Source organism: Sarcophilus harrisii, chromosome X (assembly GCF_902635505.1).
Source record: "Sarcophilus harrisii chromosome X, mSarHar1.11, whole genome shotgun sequence".
Taxonomy (NCBI): Eukaryota; Metazoa; Chordata; class Mammalia; order Dasyuromorphia; family Dasyuridae; genus Sarcophilus; species Sarcophilus harrisii.
Window position 1 is genome coordinate 40118079 of NC_045432.1, and position 21847 is coordinate 40139925.

Genomic DNA, 21847 nt, shown 5'->3' on the forward strand with positions numbered 1-21847 from the left:
CCGATGGCACCGTGCTGCTTTCCTGGCATGCCTTTCCACTGGAGTGGGCTGCCCCACTTGACCTGGATACCCAGGATTAGTATGGGGGCTGGGCTCCCGCTTTCCCTGCCCAGGAAGTTGTCATAGCTCGTCCCTATCCCTAGCCTTTGCCACACATCATTTTCTATCGAGGCTTCTACAACCTTCCTGCAGTGTTCACAAATTACCCTCCATTTTAGAATGTTCTCTCTCATATTCCTCCCATTTCCTGGTGTTCCCCGAACCCTGTCTTTCTCCTGAAGGCCCCTACCGCTCTTGGTGCCTTCTTGCAGGTTGGCTATTTCTCCTCTCCCATCCCCAGAAAGAAAGGACTGGCATCTCCTTGCCGCCCATAGCCACCCTCAGACCCTCCCCTGCTATCGTCACTCAGCACATCTCCTCCTTTGAGTTTTACTCCATCTTATCCCAGCACTGGCTGCTACCATTTATGCACCTATGGGGCCCATTTATATCTAGGGTCATTCTCTCTCCACTCCACAAAATCACAGTCTTCTCCACCGCACTTCTATCCCCTTTTGAGTGCCCTAGCCTCTCAATACCTCAACATCCCCAACTCCCATGACCTCTGTCTCCAGTCTACTTCAACTATGTACCTGAGGTGGGCCCCCCGCTAAATCTGCTCCAGGTACCAGAATTCCATGCTAGTCACTGCTACAAGTCAGGCTGGTCTGAGGCCTACCTACCAGTAACTTGGAGTTCTGGATGTTTCTAGGGCCCCCGATGAACCAAGATTACAGGCCAAGGGAAATCTACCTTTTTTAAAAGTCTGACAAGGTTTCTGAAGTACACAGTTTAGAGAGTCCAATTAGGCAGGGTGGCCATCATTAAGATGACCTTTTTCTTTTTTAAATGTCAATGATATGGGGTGGGCAAGTGTTACCACTAATACTGTCTAGACAGCCCTTTAGACCTCCGCATATGGACGCCCGGCATGACAGCCGGAGCAGAGAGCACAAACGATGCAATCATCAAGAGGAAATGAAATAAGCCACGAATTAAGGGACTATGTCTCTGCCCTTACGGGATGCGGCTAATAACTAAGGAAGTCAGGACCGGGCGTGTGGGCGGGCAGACAAGAGCACCGGGCTGCCAGACTGCTGCCGTTCTGGCAATGATGATGACAGAGGTTTGGCACACGCAGAGCAGGGGCACCTGAAGAGCAATACTGGCTCCGACATGCACTCACCTGGTAGATAAAGCCACTCATCCGAGGGCTGGCTGATATCATGAGCAAAACGCTGGAAAATAACAAGAAGTATCTTTCTTCTTTCTCCTAGAGTAGAGGGAGAGGCGAGAAAGAGAAATGCAGCAAGTTCAGAAAACAGGGACAGCTTTTGAAGGAGGCCTCGAATTAAAAAGGGTGGCACAGCAAGCGCCCCATATGCCGTATCTGGAATCAGCAAGGCCTGATTTCAAATGTAGTCAGGCACTTCCTCGCTGTGGAAACTGCCTCAGTTTCCTCAACTGTAAAATGGGGATAATAATAGCACCTACCTCCCGGGGTTGTTGTGAAGACCAAATGAGATAACATGTATGAAATGTTTTCCAAACTTTAAAGGACTATAGAAATATTAGTTATTAAAAATGTATGTGTGTGCATCTGTAAGCTTATATACAGATATGTGTGTGTGTGTGTGTGTATATCACAGTGAGTGTGTATATGTACCGTGTGTGCATGTGTACTGCATATGTATACGTATGTGGCTGTGTAAGGCTATATATATGTGCATGTGTACTGCATATGTATACGTATGTGGCTGTGTAAGGCTATATATATGTGCATGGAGATACATATATATGGAGATTCTACATGGAATATTTTCTGGAGCCTGGCTCTCAGGATCCCGGGCCTAGAACTCTAGCTCAGAGGCCAGCATGCTGAGGCCCAGAGGAAGGTCACGTGAACACACAGAAGATGGCAGGTCCTCCAACCCCAAATCCAACACTCAGTTCCCCCCTGCCGGCAAGTCCATAAAGAGGCAATTGTCCTCAAAACTGAATGAAGCCACAGACTATTACATTTGTACTTTACAATGAGTCTAACAAGTCCTTCCTTCTCTTCTCCATAAAGATAACAAAATTTGTATAGCACTTTTACGTCTGTGAAGCACTTTATCTCAAATAAACCTCCCGGTAGCCCTGTGAAGAAGGCCCCACCATTTCCATTCAATGGATGAAAACACTGAGATTCAGAAAGGTGAATCAATCAACAAAGCTGCAATGTGATAAGCACTGTGCCAGGCACTGGGAATATGAAGATGGATTAGAGACAGGATTTGAACCCAGATTTTTCTGACTCTCAGTCTAGCACTCTAACCCCAAAGCTACCCCACCCCCATGATCCTCTCCTGGCATGACCACAGCTCCTGACCGAGGTGACTGAATTGCTCGCTAAAGATCTCTCTTTGCTCCAGTGGGATGAAGTAGAAACTTGCCTCGCTCTGAGTACTCCCCTTGGCTTCCAAAAGCACCCGATGCTTGATGCATCCTCAGACATCCTGGCCCTTGGCATTTAAAAGATGGCCCTCAACGGGCCTCAGCATGGGACAGCAAGGAGCCAGGAGGACACTAGAGCACACCCATTACATGTGCCAAAACACAGAGCAGCTTCACTAAGCTTGGAGACTGGGAAACTCCCAATAGTTGACCGAGCAGGCCAAGCGGCCACACTTACCGATGATTTCATTTCACATCATGAAAAATGAGTTCTGAAATTGTAAGATTGGTAAAAATGATGGCAGGTTGGAGGGGGAAGGGGGGAGGAGAGGAAAGGGGATATATTACATGGTGCAGGAAGCTCATTACCATAACATTTGCATCAAATATTTGGTCATGATATATCGGAACATTCAGGAACAGAGTTATCATTCTTTCAGCCACTTGTAAATCCAGCCACAACAGAGCTGCCTTAAGCAGAGTCCAACCAGAAAAAGGGTTTTCCTTAACCATGGACTCCTAGAGATCAGGGGGGTTCATGACCTTAGATGGGGAAAAAAAGTCCATCGCCATTTTCATTATCTCTAACTGAAATATAACATTTCCTCCAATTATTTAAAGGCACGATTCTGAGAAGGGATGCATCCATAGGCAATCCCACACTGTCAAAGGGGGTCCGGGGACACGGGAAGGATTAAGAAAACCTAGACTAGAGAGGGGCCATCAAAAGCTTCCCTGTTCCCAAGGGCCTTCTAGGGGCTTGGAAAAGAGAAGCAAACCGGCATCTGTTTTCATTTCCTTACCCTTTCCCTAATTCAGCCGGCTTTAAGCCATTGCTCTCTCATCCTTCTGCCAGTTCGCAGACCAAGGACGTCTCTGATCATCTTGAAAGCCAACCCCACAGGTGGCTGAGAGTCCATCACAGGCCCTTCCCTCTCCCGAAGGCCTTTGTTGCTATGCTCCTGCCCTTATCCAGTATCTCCAATCCCTTGTTTGCTGACTGTTTCTCCTTCGCCTTCAGATACGCTTGGAGCCTCTCTACCCTAAACAAAGCCAAAAAGCCAACTCCTTCCTCCAATCTGATCCCATCCTGCTCCCCCTCCACCCTCCAAGTTCTTTCCTTCCAAACTCCTTGTTTGTACGGTCTACGCTTCCTTTGCCACGGCTCTGTCCTAAACTCTTCCATCTGGCCGCTAATCTCAGTACTCCACTAAGCCCCTGTTCTAGCCGGCTGACAAGGCTAAAATTCCCTCCACGGAGTCTCTTCCGTTTCTTGAACCAAGCCCTTCCCACCCTTCAATGTGCAACTGAAGCCCCATTTCTTTCACCAAGCCTTCCTTCATTATTCCAATTTACACGAACCTATGACATCTCTGTGACGCTGAGTGCCAGAACTCATCGAAGGGGATTTTCTCTCTCTGACACTTACTCAATAGGTAGGTAGATAGATAAGTAGCACACAGACGAGGAGATCTCTAAAAGGTCCTAGAAGGTAGACGTCAGAGTCCAGTGTCTACACAGCTCTTAGGAGATTTCTTTAGCTCCTAAAATGGATTTCTGAAGTCTGAGGGTTAAATGATGCTGCTGAACAAAAGCCAGGGACACTGTCAGAAGGCTGATTAAATCTTGCATTTCTACCTCTGGTCTTGGTCCTGGGTCCCAGACAATGATCTGATTTAGGATTAGGGATTACTAAAATTCCCTTTAGGCTTAGCATGTAAATGAATTTGAATAAACCCTAGATCTAAGTAAAGGAAACAAGTGGTCATTGTCCTCCATCCTCCTTTATTCTCTACCTGTGCTGGCAGCAAAAACAAAAGTAATCCATCTTGGTGTAGGTGTCTCATGGAAGGTGAAAAGCCTCATGGTTCCCTTCAATATCATATCTACATATATTGTATGTAAATGTAGATGTGCATGAATATACATATACAGGGTGTCCTAAAAGTCTTAATATGGTTTTAAGCTATTAAAGTTATTAAAGCTTAAAACTGCATTCAGACTTTTGGGACCATCTGTATTATATTGCATAGAATATAATATTTTATTGTATTTTTCTGGAGGTTTCTTATAGGCTTATTTTCCCTTCCCAGCTAAGTCACCGAGTCCTCAAGGGCAAAAAAACACCCCTCATATTTCTTTCCTAAGGACGAGGGTGCCTAGTACAGTGCTAAGCCAGAAAGTAAGTCTCAATTTCTGGATCAAAAGTCCTCACGTTGGGCCCCGATGGAGGAAAAGAGTCACATCAAAGTCGCAATCTCTTACCTCGTTGTTACCACACTGTACCATTACTTGCGACATAAAGATGACATTGCCCAGGGTTTTTATATCATCTCCTTCCCAGCCCTGGATGGTTTCGGAAAGAATCTGCAATTCCAGTTGTTTCTTCTTTCTCAGGTCCTGACACTGAGCCTGTGGAGCCAAAGTACTTTGTTACCACTCTCATTCAAAGCAAGAATTGCTTTCTGGGTAAATGGAGGTGAAAGAAGATTCAAGTCAGAGGGAATTCGGGACAATTAGACTCATAAGGCAGATTGGACCACTCGCTGCAGGCCTTGGAGGGGTAGAAAGTGTGTAGAATATAAGCCCCTGGAGGGGAGCTGATCACAGAATCTCAGAGTTCAGAGGAAAATAAATCACAATCCAATCTGTACACACATATTCTCTATTTTCTTGACAAGTGGCCATCCAGATTTTGTTCATGCCATCTAACAAAGGGGAGGGAAGACACATAATTCAACTTTAGGACATCCCTCAAGGCCGCGAAGGTTTTCTACACTTGCAACTTCTACCCAATGGTCCTAAGTCTGCCCTCTAGGGTCAAGCAGTACAATTTAAATTAATGCATCTTTCAAGTGCCAGTCACTCTAGAAATACCTAATGGCTAACAGCTTCCCCCTAGACTTTTTTTCTCCAAGCCAAACATTCCCAGTTCCTTTGCTCAATCCCCATGAGGCATGAATTCAAGGGCCGTTATCAGCCTGATGGCTCTCCTGGGAATGCTCTCCAGATCATCAGTGACCTTCATAAATCAGAGTGACCATGATGGTACCTAACACTCCAGATGTAGTAAATCCCTGACTGAGCCCGATGTTGTTACCGCCATCATAGTCCCAGACTTGATGTCTCACTTAACACAGCCTAAGACTGCGTTTGTGTCCTGGGCCACAGTATCACGCTATTGACCTATACTGGGCTCGCTTACAATCTCCTGACATCTCTAGCTCTTTTTCAGATGAAGCGCTATCTAGTCACGCCTTCTCCGTTGTCTACTTCTCAATTTGCCTTTTGAACCAGGTCTAAGATTTTACATACTTTACGTCCGTATTAAATTTTCTCTCTGCGATCTAATACATTACCGGCCTCCTCGGCTTTGTGTTGTCTGCACAGTTGGGAAGCAAGGTATCTATGCCTTTATCCGGGTCATTGATTAAAAAGTTAAGAGGCACAGAGACAAGCAGAGATCTCTGGATCACTCCACTGGAGGCTTCCTTCCACTCTGCCATGGAACCGTTAATGACTTTTCTATTAATCCAGTTATTCGACCAGTTCCGAATCCATCTGACTGTATATTCTAGCCAACATCTTTCCATATTTTCCACAAGACTATCATAAACAACTTTACCGACTGCTTAGCTAAAATCTCCATTTTGCTCAGTCCCCAAGTAGCTTCTTGAAAATGAGAGAAAACAGACAATAAGATGAAAATAACCCAAAGATTGAAAAGAAAATCCTAGTCTTTATGTCACCACCATTCAAATCAATCTTGGAGTGAAAACATATGTTTTGTGGCTTACGCTTTAATTAGGCCAGCAGTAGGTCTCTCTAAATAATGCAATAAATTGTCTCAGGAGAAGAAAAAGAAAATTACTTGTAATTCAGAATGAGCTGGGGCTGGCAAGGAATGCTAAGACCGACAAAAAGAACCTTTCTGAGATTACGGGCCCGAGTTAAAAGACAATGGATAGAAGTATGAAGTTGCCTACATAAAGGGAAACAGATTTAGACTTCGTGTAAGGCAAAAACTTCCGAACGACTCCAGCTGTCCCTGAATGGAGTGGGCTGCCTAGAGAAGCAGTGGGCTCACCCCTCACTGGAGGTTTTGAAGTGAACGTTGGGGAACTATCAGCTATGATATGATGTGGAAAGGACTCTTATTCAGATACTTGCTAACTTCTGAGATCTCTTCCAAGCCTCAGTTCCATGATGACAAAGCAAGAAGGCCCTCCCTCCCAGTTTGCCAACTGTGTTTTATGAATACACAAAGCATCGAAGTTCTATTAAATGTTAACCTGCGGAACATTTTAATGACATCTCCCCACAGTAAGTGCATACGTGAGCACATGCTGAGCTATGCCATCATTCCAAACGAGGTGGATTGTTTTCATTTCATGCTCTCCCTAAAACCTTTGCTGTCTTCTTCAATAAAGCCATCATATCTTTTCTCATACTGTGTGAGGTGAAGGATTTAGCCAAAAGGTCCTTAGCCTTAGTCTCGGGCAAGCCTGTTTTGAAGGCTGTCTATATCACTTCCTAGCCATGTGGCTAAAATGAAACAGCAGAGGAAGGGAAGAAGCAGGACCACTACATAATTGGAAGAGGTAAGAAATGGGAGGCTCTTTCTGTAGAGGAAAGAGCTGGACCCTTTAAGGAGGAAGTGCTTGCTCATCTCCTAAGGAATGAGGATGTGGCTGGATCTGCTCGGGTGAGAATTCATCTACTGCTGCTCAGAGAAGGAATACATGAGTTTGTGGTGAGCGGTGACTCCCACCGGAGGGGAGAATGGGGCAGTTATTTGTTAAGATGATATTCGTCCTCCAGAATGTGACAGAAAGCCTTCCAAGATCTAGCAAAACAGACACCGACTGCCCCGTTTGGACGACTTAGGTAGGCACAAAGGAAATGGCCAAACGAAACCCAGAAATTATTGTCAAAGGTCATGAAGTCATGAGCAAGAAACTGAAGACCTCAGAGATACAGGTGATAATGCGTGCTGCCCATCGAGGACAAAAGCTTCAGAAGAAAAAGGAAAGTTAAGAAGATGGCAAGTGAAAGTAAATTCTGGAGCTCTAGCCCAAGGTTCAAAATATAGAAACGTGAGGCTTGCGGCCGAAGCCACCTGACAAGAGCAAGTGAGACAGTACAAGCTCATACACTTACAAATCATCAAATAAAAAGGAAGAGAGAAGGAGAAAATTATTTGTTTCTATCAAATTAAATTCCATTGGTTCTCAAACTTTTACAATGCTAGAACTCCTCAATTTAAACCAAACTTTGTCAGAATTCTTGAAGTGAAACTCTCTAGAATTATTCTTGCAAATGCCCATTAACAGACAACAAAAGGTTCGTTTGAAAAAAATAAACCTGGGGTGTATCGGGGTTCCCTGCAGCATGATTTGAGAAACCCCTGCTCTATACCAAAGGAAGAAGCTACAATGCGGGCAGAACAGCAGTAGAGATGATCAAAAACTCAAGGGAAACAGATCCAAAGGAGATGGGAGTAGCAAGAATCCTGGTTCAGGCAGATGGAGATCCTATATCTGGCCAAGAAAAGAAAAGAAAGATCAGCAGGTAGATAAGGTAGAATTGGAGATAGGTCAGTAGTTAGACAGATATAGACAGACAGATAATACACTGATTGCAAAGATTCTCACAGGCTTGAATAATGGCTTGAAGTCTAATAAGACAAAATTGAATAGGAATAAGTAATTAATGTCTTACATTTAAGTAAAAAAAAAATGAAATTGACTTCATGGGACTAAGATTTAGGAAGCATGGCTAGCAAGCAGTCTAACTGGAAAAGATCCCGTGGTTTCAGTGGATGTAAGATCAATATAGATCAATAATGATACATCAGCCAAAAAAGCTAATGCTATCTTAGTGTGCATCCCAAACTAAGGATCTGGATCCGACGGTAGGTGGTGTACTTTGCCGTGGTCAAATCACATCTGGAGGAAACACCGCACTTAATTCTAGGCGCCGCACTTTAGAAGCAATATTGGAGATGTCTGGGGCAAAGAGACCGAGGAGGGTGGGGGTACCGTTAAAAAAAAGGCCTTGTCATCAAGTCACATGAGGATCAGCCAAAGGAGCTGCAGAAAAGATGGCTTAAGAGGATCATGAGAGTTGGAGTCAAGTACTAGGGCTCATTCATGGTAACAGGAGACTCATTTGGCCTAGCCCTGAAGGGTAGAACTAGAAACCACATATGGGCATTGCAAAAAGGCAGATGTTTGAGAGTTTGGGATTTCTTGGGTCTAGGTGCTACTATTCCCGTAGGAAGACATCTAGGAAACAACTTCTGAGAGAAGATGGCAATTTGGTTGCTAAATACGTGCTTAATAACCTCCCAAAATGGTTCAAAATTTTAGAAATAAATGGAAATTCAACTATATCAAAGTATTTGTCAATGCATGCTAATTAGCCTTTTGTAATAGAAGAAATATGTAGCTATACTATTTTCAGTCAACTTTGTACATAGTACTTTTTTTGAAAGAAACTCAATCCTTTTTTGGGGAGAGCTGCCAGGAAAATAAAAACTTCCCAACAGTGAAAGCTGTCCCGGAGAGAATGGGGTTGCTTTGGGAGGTAGTGAACTAACTCCCTGTTTCTGGAGGTCTTCAAGCAATGGCAACCTCTTGTTAGGAACATTGTGGGGTGGTTCTTGTTCACATACAGGTTGGACAAGATGGTCTCTTTCTATTTCAAGTTTGTGATTTTATGTCACTGCAGAAAGTGCTTCCCCTTTCTGGTCCTCAGTTTGCATCTCTCTGAAATGAGGAATATCAGACCTACCTCACGTGAACTGCAACCTGACAAATTTAGAACTGGAAGGGACATTAAGGACCATCTAACCAACCCCCCTTGTTTTACAGAGGAGGAAATTAAGACCCAGAGAGGTAAGCCTCTCGATCAACAAGCATTTATTAAGCAGTTACTGTTTGTTAGCCCCCATGCTAAGTGCTGGAGATATAAAGAAAGGTAAAAACAAAACACAAAACCCATACCCTGCTGAAGGTCACAGAGGCAGCGGGAAAGAGAAGTGGAATTCAAAGCTAGACCCTCTAAGTGCAAAGCCAGTATTTTTTCTATTTCTACAATGACACGTGGGAAGTAGCTCTGGAAGTAGCTGAAGGCTATAGGACAGTGTCAGAGATGGCAAGACGGCCTTGGAACCAGCAAGATCTCTGAACTTTACTGGCTGGGTAGCCTTGGGTAGGACACCTAAAGTCTCAGGGATGTGGGCAACTCTCAAAGAGCCTAATTCTCAGAGAAGGTGCCAGTTTCCACTGGTATAGGGAATAGTGAGAATTTCCTCATCACATCAATGAAATCACAAGGCCACTCCCAAGTCTCCTATGATTCTGACCATACCCTGTGCAGAAGGGTCAGAAGTCAACATAGCCCACCAGTAACGGACTATAATCTGAATCTTAAGGAATACGGTAAGGGCGCAAAAAACAATCAGGGAGGCAAGAAAGCCAAGCAGGTCAAGCTATACCCTGTAGACACTGAGCAATAGAGTCCTCTGGTCTTGAAGTTGATAGTGATGGGTAAGTCACTTGCCAGGAACAAAAAGGGAAGAAAACAAGCAGAGATGAGGATGTGTCACAAAGCACCCAGAGAATGAAAGAAGGAAAGGAGGAAACTGAGATTCTCCAGTCTGGCTAGCTCACCTCCCTGCGACCATTCCCCCAGAATCCTTTTGTCTTTTTCATGTCAATTTCGGGGAAATGGTAATTTGACCATAAGGAGGCGAAAAAAAATGATGACCGCCCTAAAAATCCAAGACCACAGGTGCCCTTGGAAGAATAGTGAGGTATCAAAAGACCCAACCTTCGTGAAGCACTTTTTTCCTTTCATGGTATCAGGAAGGATTTTAACTTCCTTGCTATGAATGAACTTCCACATTGCTGCCTCTTGGCAATCGGCTCCAACACTCATGTCGGGCTCATTTCAGTGACTCATGAGTTGCACAAAGTACAAGGTGGTCCATACTGGGGTAGAGATAGACACAAAAGGAAATCCCCCACCTACACACTGGTGCTTCATGTGGCAGATATTGAAAACGCGTTGACTTCATAGACTCAGGTTTGCAAGCTTTGATAGGTAAGCACAATTTTTTGGAATACGGAGAAGACAAAAGTTAAATGAAACCTGAACCCGGTGGTGCTGCCCCTAAGCCCACTGTTTCCACTCTTGAGACCTTTGCACTTGGAAAAAAGTGTCAGCTTTGAGTCACTGGTTTTAGGGACACTGCACAGAAACGGGGACCGTCACCTACCGCCAGAGCTTTGAATGATCCAATCGCTTTCAGAACGTCCTGGTGATCCAGATGAGACTCCTAAGAGAAGAGAGAAACTCCCTTAATTTTGTTTTAGCCATTGTACTGAGAATCCCGGCATCCCGTTCTCCTCCATTACAAGAAGGATTAGCCACAAGAGGCAGTTGGTTTCACATCATAGATTCTGTCACCCACAAGTCCCCATTTCCCTTTTTGTTGTTTTCATTTAACTACATATAAGAATTCTGTATGACAAGTTGCTTTGCTTTTCGGGGTCCCCAAGCAACTCTCTAGGACTATTGCATTACAAACAGGGCATCTCTGATCTGTGTCAGTAGAGGTAGTCTCCACACCAAAAGTTGATGACAATGACATCCTGGGTCCAGAAAGAAGATGAGAAGGAAGAAGAGGAGGATAAAAAAGGGGGGATGAAAGGAGGAGGAGGAGAGGAGAAAAAGGAGAAGAAGGAGGAGGAGAGGAGAAAAAGGAGAAGAAGGAGGAGGAGGAGGAGGGGAGGAGAAAGAAGAGAAAAAAGAGGAAGAGGAAGAAGAATTCTTCCAAAGGGAGATATCAGTAGGCCAAAATGCCAGGAGTATGGGAATTTCGAGTGCAGCACAGGAGTTGTAATAGTCACCCAAATCTGCTTTGCAAAGATCTTTCCAAATTGATGTTATAGGAGTCGACCTAAACCCAAATGGGAAAATGTCAATGTTTCCTTCAAAAGGTTACTTCTGAAACAAGGCCCGAGGATCTCATGGAACTTATAACCCAAGAATCTCATGGAACTTGTAACCCCAAGTAAGTCATCAAAGCGGAAAATATGAATAGATTCCTTAGTTCATGTCCCAGGTGATGGATCTAGAGCTGACAACCAAAGGAAGACAGAGATATCTCAGTCACCTCCCTAACTTCTGGAAGTCAATGTCACCAACTTGAAATACTCTCCTTAGGCTCATCCCTTGGTGACAGAATACTAAACTAGGTGGACTGCGGTTATGATCCAGGACAGATACATAAGGAAACTCAAAGCCTAAAAAAGGCTTTGCTTGGTCACAGAAACATAATCAATGCAGTAATCTGCTTTAGCAGTGGAAAGATAAAGGCATTCCCTCTGGGCTTAAGTTTCCTTTAAAAATCTATCTTCTCTTTCATTAAATACCTTTGCTTTGAACTAATTGTCATGTCCCCACTGACTAGTAAAGGTAAACATACTGGTGGGGGCTCCTGAGCAATGGGTTTGAGCGGCTACAGCTCCAAAGCAGACTCTGAACCTAGAGTAGCCTCATCTGAGGGACCTGTTCTGCTAGTCTGAGGGCTCTCCCATGAGCCACTGCTGTTTCTATAAGTTCTCCCAAGGAAGGAGCAGGGAGAAAGAGGCCGGACTCCTTCTAGATTCCAAATTCAGGAAGGTGGATAAAACATCAAAGGTCGGTATTCCATGCTGTCCTTTTCATGTTCTGAGCCACCCTTTAGTTTAACTGCTTTGTTAAGAAAGTCAGAAAGCCAGAACAAGCCTCTGAGCCAGCTAGAGATGAGTTATCTAATGGTGAGAGGAAACAGGCTGCCTGGACCAATCGAAAGAGCTCGAGTGAAGGGAAATGTCAAGGACGGGGTTCAAGCAGGGAAAAGAGTGGTCTTTTTATTTTATTTTATTTTTTTGGCCCGAGCCATTCATTCCTGAGCATGCACAGTGCTGAACAACAGCAGAAATGGAGTTTTCCTGATAACTGGCGATGGACAAGCCAGAGACGTTCCAGCTGTTGGCAAGGTAGCCAGAGGTCAGCTCTTTGCTGAGCCCTAACAGAAACCTCACCCTGGCAGCCTTGGCTCAGCAGCTCCCCCACTGCCTCCGGGCAGAAGACAGGTCCTATACCCTGAGAATGTGGTTTTGCACACGGTGGGGCTAGCAGAGAAATACATAGCCTCTTTCTTTAAAGTTAACCGAGCCTTTTTAAAACCTCAAACCTTTCCCCAGACAACAGGAAGAGCAACTAGGGTAAATGCAACTTCCCCGAGTGGGCCCTCTTCCCCCCACCTACAGCCGCAGAATATATAGATAGGATAGCACAGGACTAGGAACACAGTAGGTGCTCATGAAATGCTCACTGGCTGAAATATTTCCAAGAAGTTTCAAGGGTCTGTTGGCCCATTTAAGGCCTGAGTCCAAGTCCTGTTTATTCAAATGAGCTTGTTGTAGCTATAGTACTATTATCCTGGGTAAAGATAGAGGCTCTACATGTAAAAGGGCACCTTTCCTTCTTTTCAGAGTTAGGGACTATGGGTAGGGAGCAGCACATATACCATCAGACTTGGTCTTTTTTTTTTTTCAGTTTCACTGAACCACTTGGTTTCGATTTCTCTTTTTATCTTTTATGAAGAGAGCCGGAAAGGGATCCATTTGGAAATAAAGGAGACGGGAGAATGAAAGAGATCAATAAAAACTGTTAAAATGGGAGAAAGAAGGTGAATGTGTCGATGGTCATATATTTTTATCTCAACAGAGGAAGAAATCAGCCCTGAGTCCATTTCTGAGTTTACATTTCCCTGGAAAGCACCTGAAATTTTTAACATGACTGGATCTTAGGAGACTAAACTCAAAGCTTAAATTGAGTTGTCAAAATGATAAAAATAAAAAGAATAAAAAGAACAAAGCTCCTCCAAGAGCCCTAAAGCTCCCTGACTGAAAAGCAGAGGCAGAGCAGGTAGCTCCAAGCCCGGTCTCATCAAGCTGTTTTTGGCGATAACTGATGGGGCAAGAGGAAATCTGGAGTACGACAAGTGGGGAGAAAAGCCCCACCAAGGGCGCCCCTCTGGGGCTGCTGTTACACTGTACTTAGGATCCATCTGATCCATTTTCCTCCTTCAGAGGATAACCCAGGGAGGAGCTAACAAGAGACCCAATGAAGCTTCTGCTTTCTACCCAAAAGGTGCCCTCCACATGGCCAACAGGTTGCGGCCTGTCTCTTACCTCCATGTGGCGCTCCAGCTCTTGGAGGAGAGACACGTACTTTTCCAGTCGCATGAAGGGCTTGCTGAGGTTTGTCGTCAACAGAAGAATCCCAGGATTGCTTGCTCCTTGACTCTCCATAAACTTTTCCAGGCTGTCACTAGAGAGAAACAGAAGCACTCTTCACTTCATGGGCCATGGGGAACGTTCCCACGGGCAGGCCTGACCACAAATGCTCCACAGTGCTAGGCTAGTAAGGTGGAAGCACTCAAGAAGCATTTCCATAGAAGCTACTGTGCCAGCCACTGTGCTAAGCATTTTACAAATATCCTCTCATTTGATCCTCACAACAACACTGGGAGATGAAGTCCTTTTATTATCTTCATTTTACAAAAAAAGAAACTGTGGCAAACAGAGGTCAAATAATTTACCCAAGGTCACACAGCCCCCCCCCTCCCTCCATCCTTTCTGTCACCCGGGTTCCCAATTATAGTCATCCATGACGCTTCTCCAGCCGTTATATTCCATATTCAATCGCTTCCAAGTCTGCCAATTGGCCTCCGCATCTTGCTCGATCATCTCTTCCTTCCCACTGACAGAGCCAACTCCTTATCCTTCATGGCCCTCATTGTATCCCCCTGGACTACTGCAACGGCCTTCCTTCCTCCATCCTCTCCCCTCTCCAATCCATCCATCCATCCATCCATCCTCCAAACCATCAAACTGATATCTGCAAAACCCAGCTCAGCCCACAGCCTTCCCCTGCACGTTAGCGGTTCCCAATTGTGTCTAGGAGACCAACTCTACTTGGCGTTGAAAATTTACCACAATCTAGTTTCAACTAGCCTTTCCCATTTGGTTGCCTATATCAGCTGGGTGCACAGAGGAAGGCGTGAGATCAAAATCCTGCCTTGGACCCTTAGCTGTGTGACTCTGGGCAAGTCACTTTGCTTCTGCCTGCCTCGGTTTCCCCATCTGTAAACTGAGATGAATAGGAGCAGTCACCTCCCAGGGCTGCCGAGAGGATCAATGACACATGGAAGCTGCTTTGCAACCCTTCATGTATTATGTACATGCTAGCTAGCATCATCGTGATGACATTTCTACCCCTCACAAACTAGTTCCCAGCCAAATCAGATGGCCCGCTGCTGCCAGTGCGAGCCATGCCATCTCCTGCCTCCTCTTTCTGGGCTCGCCTTTGTCTCAGAGGAGCCTCAGCTCCATTCGAGGCTCAACTTCTGTGTCTCCTACTCCTTATATGAAGTCTTTCCCGACACTGTCCCTCCTAGCCCGGTCACTGTCAAAGAGTATAATGAGAGAACAGACTGTGTCACATTTGCAGCGATGGCAGCTAAGAGTGATGGTCAAGGCTGGGCCTCTTCCTGGCTGGACTGGCTGCCTCCACCTAGAGACCCTAGAGACACCTGCTGCCTTAGCTATAGTCTCTCATTTGGTTCTTCCCACAACCTTAGGGTGGGTTTAGAGCTAGAGGGCATCACATTTGGTCCCATTTTGTATACAAGGAAACCGAGGCAATGAAAAAACTAAAATAATTTGCCCATTGTCACATAAGCAAAGTTTTATCTCCTCTGACCTCATCGCTCCCAACTCCATAAACTTCAGGGACTCCCTAGTATCTCTTGGCACCAAACACAAAATCCCATTGGTTTTTAAGGCTCACCATAACTAGATCTCTCCCTCCTCTTGCAGCCTTTCACACTTTACTCCCTTCCATGTAGTCTGTGACCCAGGAACACCATCTCCATACTGTTCCTCTCCTGGTGCAGGCCTTCCCCCATGCCTAGTCCACCCTCCTTCCTCACTGCTACCTCAAGCTTCTTTCAAATCCTTGCTAAAATCCCACCTCCTCCAGGCAGCCTTTTCTGAGCCCCCTCAATGCCAGGGCCTTCCCTCTGTGATCATCTCCTAACTGTTTATACACAACGGTCTGGGTACTGTCTGTCCCATCAGCCTGGAAGCACCCCGAGAGCAGGGATAGAGTCTTTTGCCTTTCTTTGTCTCCCTAGTACCTGATACATAGTAGGTACTTCAGAAATACTTGATCTAGCCCTTTCTTCCCCTCCCCAGCAGAGATTAGCACAGTGTTGGGCTTGACTTAATTTCATCAGGGCTAGAAAAACCAAAGGCTACTCTACATCGTAGGCTCAAAGGCTTCTCAAGGCAGAGGGAGGGCTCAGCCATCCAGGTTCTCTCAGCCATTTTTAGTCATCTCGTTCCACCTAGAGGCCTGCACAAAGAAGTTCACCTATGACATGAACGGCAGGCAGGGCTGAGGATCACAGCTTCTCCTCCCTCTCCTTCCTGTCTGGTGCCCTCCCACCATCTCCCTACTTCTGACTTCCCACCCCCAAAGAGGGTAAGAAATCCTAATTTGTGCTTTTCTCTCCTTGGCAGTCCTGGTCTGCAGAGAATGCTGGGAATCTTCCTGCTGGCTAGGTTTCAGGATCGGTGGCAGCAGAGAGGCACTCTCATTGGCTTGTGTTCTAGCTGGATCCCATCACAGCCTAAATAAGCATGGGATAGCTGCAAAGAGGAATCCTACCTGTAGTACTCAGGGAAATGAACTGTACGGATGAAGCCTAATGAATCCCACCATTTCCAGAGGAGGAAACTAAGGCTCTGAGAAGAGACATGATTTACCCATGATCACTATTAAACGAAGAAGTGCTATTATATAGTGGAGACGGTGCTGGACTAGGAGGCAGGAACCCTTGGGTTCCAACCTAGCCTCAATCACTAATAGCTGTGTTCCCTCTGTCAGCCTCCATTTTCTGCCTGATATCCATTGCATTCAGGCCCATCTCTAGTCCTTAGTCTCTGTCTGGCCACTGGCCCCAGATGGCTCTGGAAGGGAAAATGAGGTAACGACCTCAGCCAGCCTCCCTCACTAAATCCATTTCACTTGCGTGTCATGGCAGCACCTCCCTGCCATCATGGCCCTCCTTAGGAACTAGGGGCAAACAAGAACCACTTTCATGAGATGGAGAAAAGAGCGGTCCCTAGCTCAAAGGTAGATTGTTGAGATCTGCAAATGAGCTACATCTTCTAGTCCTATATAAATGGGAATTATTATTATTGTTGTCATCATTGTTGTTATTATGACACGTCAAAGCCGTGCCTAGTCTTAGTTCTTTCATGATGTGCTCCCTTCTGAAATGGATGATGTATTATGGTCATCATAGTCACATCTAGGGAATGCTCCCAGGTTTCCTGAGTTAATATTTAATAGACAACATTTATTATTTAATATAATATATCATATAGGTCACATAATATAAATAAAAAATAATAAAGTGACCATTTTGGTAAATAAACCAATTGCTCCACCACCACAGATCTTACAAAACTTCATAAAACTTGCCAGGACTTCTGGGAATTATCTGAGATAATTCTCCTCCAGTGATTCATAAATGTATAGTAAATAACCTTTTAGAGGAAACAGGTATGGGGACAGAAGTTTGGAAAGCCATCCAAGAGAGAACCTGCAATTGGAGGTCACGGGCTTCCCTCCCAACTTTGCCACCAACGAGACCGAAGATAAATTCACTTCAACAGCCGAGACCTCAGTTTCCTCTTCAGTAAGATGAGGAATTTGAACTAGGTGACCTCTCGGGGACCCTTCTGGCTAGAAAATTGTGATCCTGTGATCACTGAGTGAAACTTTTCAACAAACTATGCCTTTAGGGCCACCTGTAATAGCTTAGAAGAAACTTCTTCTGCGCCATCAGAGAAATCCAAGTCATGACCCGGGGAAATGAGGAAGGACCTGGAGCATGCATCATTAGTTACAGGTAAAACTGGCAAGGGCCAAAAACTCATTTCGGCACAAAGGGTCCTTTGTCACTTCAACTATATCATCTCTTCTGGCTTTTTTCCCTCAAATTCAACAGGTCTCATGATTTTTCTTCTTAGATCAAAAGGACTAAAAATAATGTGAAAATCTTAATTTCCATCTCGATTTGTATTATGAGATTCTCTCCCTTGATCATGTAAAAAATGCTCCCAAATTGTCAGACAGGAATCCCGTGCACTGGAAACCAAAATTAGACATGTTGAAGGCTAGTGATGGAAGGGTCTCTGAGAGGTCATTTTAGCCCAGTTCTCTCACTTTGTAAACTGAGTCCAGGAGGCAGGGAGGAATGCAGCCATGGGTCAACAATTACTGCTTCTCAAGTCCCGGTTCTTGACCCCTGATTGTGTGACTTTACCTTAATCACTTCACTTTCCCAAGCCTCAGTTTCTTCATTTGAAACATGGCAAAGGATCAGGGGGATAAGGTGGGAGAGGGAAAGTGTTAGATTAAATAATCTCTAAATTACTAGTTACTTAGTTACTAGTTAGGAGAAGTTGTCCTCTCTCCCAAGTGCCAGAGGGCTGATACAAGTCCTCTGCAATAACCAATGACTCTAGAAACCTAGTGTTGGACAAACCCAAAGAGCCCAGCTTCTGGGATAAGAACTCCCTATTTGACAAAAATTGCTGGGAAAATGGAAAAATAGTAGGGCAGAAACTGGGCACTGACTAATACCTAACATCCTTTCCCAAGAAAAGATGGAAATGGGTTCATGATTTAGACATAAAGGATGATACTATAAGCAAATTAGGAGAACTACCCCTTGTTCGTGTTAGTTGGTTAGTTTTTGCCTCTCAGATCTGTGGAGAAGGAAGGAATTTATGGCCAAAGAAGAACTAGAGAACATTATGAAATGCAGAATAGATTCTTTTGATCATATTAAATTTAAAAGGTTTTATACAAACAAAATGCAGCCAAGATTAGAAGAGAAGCAGAAAATGGGGGAAAATTTTTTTACACCTAAGAGTTCTGATAAAGGCTTCATTTCTAAAATACATAGACAAATGACTCAAATATATAAGAATACAAGCCACTTTCCAATTGCTAAATGGTCAAAGGATATGAAGAGACAATTTTCAGATGAAAAAATTAAAACCATTTCTAATAGTATGAAAAAAAGGCTCTAAATAATTACTGATCAAAAAAATACACATTAATACAACTCTGGGGTACCACTACACACCTCACAGATTGGTTAAGATGATAGTAAAAGATAATGATGAATGTTGGACAGGATGTGGGAAAACTGGGACACTGATACATTGCTGGTAGAGTTGCGAACTGAGTGAACTATTCTGGAGGGCAATTTGGAACTGTGCTCAAAGGGCTATCAAACGTGCTTGAGGAAGATCGCTTTCCTAGCTGAGAGGAGGAAGAACTGGAGTGGGGAGAGACTTGAGGCAATGAGATAAAGCAGAGGACTACTGCAGTAGTCCGGGTGTAAGGTGATGAAGGACTGCACCAGCATGACAGTAGTGTCAGAGGAGAAAAGGGGGCAAGGGGCTATACAAGGGGCAATCAAATTGTGCATACCCTTTGACCCAGCAGTGTCCCTACTGGGCCTGTATCCCAAAGAGATCATCAAAAAGGGAAAAGGACTCACATGTGCAACAATGTTTGTGGCAGCCCTTTTCGTAATGGTAAGAAACTGGAAATAGAATGGATGCCCATGAATTGGAGAATGGCTGAATAAGTTATGGTATATGAAAGTTAAGGAATATTACTGTTCTGTAAGAAATGACCAGCAGGATGATTTCATAGAGGCCTGGAGAGACTTGCATGAATTGATGCTAAATGAAGTGAACAGACCAAGAGAACATCGTACACAGCAATAAGATTATGCGATAATCAATTCCGATGGACGTGGCTCTTTTTGGCGGTGGGGTGATTCAGGCCAGTTCTGCTGGATTTGTGATGGACAGCCATCTGCATCCAGAGGAAGGGCTCTGGGGAATGGATGTGGATTACAACATAGTGTTTGCACCTTTTTTATTGTTCTTTGCTTGCTTTTTTTCTTTCTCTTTTTTTTTCTTTTTTGATCTGATTTTTCTTGTGCAGCATGAGAAATGTGGAGACACGTACAGATAAATTGCACATGTTTAGCATGTATTGGATTGCTGGGTGTTTGGGGGAGGGGAGCAGCAAGGGAGAAACTTGGAGCATGGGTTTTACAAAGGTGAATATTGAAAGCTATCTTTGCATGTATTTTGCAAATTAAAAGGTATTATTAAAATACATTTTAATTAAAAAATAAAAAATATGAAACAGGAAATAAAAGAATATGATGTGCTTCCTCTAAGCAAAATCCTTCTTGCTATAGCTTAGAGATGTCTTGCGTGTGCTAAACAATAACGCTGATACTTTATACGTGAGGACTGGAGATGTGCTGGAAACTGACTGCTAAGGAAACAACAGAGGCTCACATGTTGATACCCTGGACCTCTGGAAGCAGGGGAAAGGAAACAAAGGGAATGACCCAAAAAAGCTGAAAAAAGACTTTCAGAGCATGACTGAGAAAAAGGAGTAAGATAAGACAGCTGCAACAACAACAACAACAACAACAACAACAACAACAACAACAAAAAAAAAAAAAAAAAAAAAACATTTGGACAAGTTGATCCAGACCGGACCTAGCCGGACTAGGGAGAAACCAACAGCCACAGCAGGCTTCAGGGGACTTTCTTGGGGTCCAGGTTTTAGCCCCAGTATTGGACTTTTCTGAGGAGGAGGATGAGAGAGAAATACAGGGCAGGGCTACATTCCCAAGGCTGACCCCAAAAGAGGAGCCTTTAACCCCTCAGGTTGCAGCAGGGAAGAGAGAGAAGGCCCCTGGTATTTCCTCACAGGAAGTAAGCCCAGTCATACCGACTGGGCTAAAAATAGCTTTGCGCAACAGCAAAGGGAAAGCGTTCTGGATGTGGAAGCAGGAAGATCTGGAGTTAAATCCTGCCTTTAACACTTATAAGCTATATGTGCAGCACATCTAGGTGGCACTGCAGTGGATAGAGCGCTGGGCCTGGAATCAGGAAGACTCCTCTTCTTCCTGAGTTCAAATCCAGCTTCAGCAACTTCCTAGCTATGTGACCCTGGGCAAGTCACTTTACCGTGCTTGCCTCAGTTTCCTCAGGTGTAAAATGAGCTGGAGAAGGAAAGAGTAAAGCACACCAGGATCTCTGCCAAGAAAACCCCCAATAGGATCATGAAGAATCAGGCAAGATCACTTTCAAGTCCAAAGCTCTCCCTAAATCTCTATAAGGGACCTGGGCTCCTTCGAAGGGCATGTGGCCTGTTAGGATGTATTCAGGCAGATAATCCCAATGCTGTCTTTAAAGGCAACTTGTCATTTTAATCTATATTCAACTGTTAATTATCCAGAAACTAACAAGTCAGGCAGACTGATGATTAGAAGCCTCTGTTTCTCTCACTTCTCCTCTCTTAGGCCATTTCACTGGAGAAAGGACACTGGTTTCCAGATGTAAAGCAGATCCAAATGCAACTGGGAAGTGTTTAACAAAATGAGTAAAAATGCAAAACCACAAGAGATAAGGTTAATTTGTGATTTTTAAGTTGCTGTATAGCCTGGAGGATTTTGGCCACTCTCAAAGGACCAGTTCTTTCTATTAATTTGTTGTGAGAGCACGGCCAAGTCCTTTCTATTTCTCTGGGTTTGTTTTCCTGATATCAGAGGAGGGAGATTGGCCTAAATCATCTCTCAAGATCTCTTCCAGTTCCTACCCCAATCCTGTAACGTTGCTGTATGACGTGCTTATTTCTTGTACCCAGGCTCTTCCCCTGGAGTCACGATAATCCAGTGGAACCGATCCATGTCATTTCCTAAAGCAGACATTTTGGTTTCCTGATGTGTCTGGAAAGAAGACCTGGAGCTGGAATGGGACCTCTGAGGTCTTCAAGTCCAACCCACTCATTTTACAAAGAAGGAAACCTACCCATTTTACATGGAGGGGAAGTTAATTGTCCACAGTCACACAAAAGCAGGCCCTCTAAGGCCAAATGAAGCATTCTTGCCACCGTCCCACAGGGTCTAACTTTAAAAAGTCAGAGAAGAAGAAATGATATTTAGGAGGAATTCAGAGAAACACAGGAAGATTTCTATGATCCGGCTCAATAAAATAAGCAGACCCAGAAGAAGGATGTGCACATTAATCAAACCAATGTAAATGAGAGAAGATCACTAAAAGGAGACCGAAGACCACAAAATGAAAAACCAATCATGGTCCGAAAGAGTATAATAAAACATGCCTCCCAC

General features: G+C 44.4%; 1 protein-coding gene across 5 annotated transcripts in view; it reads right to left on the bottom strand.

Moving 5' to 3' along the window:
- ARHGEF6 (Rac/Cdc42 guanine nucleotide exchange factor 6) overlaps window positions 1-21847 on the bottom strand; it is a 117024-nt gene that overhangs the window by 15124 nt on the left and 80053 nt on the right. For all 5 annotated transcript variants that reach the window (XM_012553310.3, XM_003774853.4, XM_031944798.1 and 2 more), the window contains 4 exons: window positions 13728-13866; window positions 10760-10819; window positions 4741-4887; window positions 1226-1312 (listed from right to left, as the gene is read on the bottom strand). In XM_012553310.3, the coding sequence (XP_012408764.1) occupies window positions 1226-1312; window positions 4741-4887; window positions 10760-10819; window positions 13728-13866 (433 nt within the window). The remainder of the gene's footprint in view (window positions 1-1225; window positions 1313-4740; window positions 4888-10759; window positions 10820-13727; window positions 13867-21847) is intronic.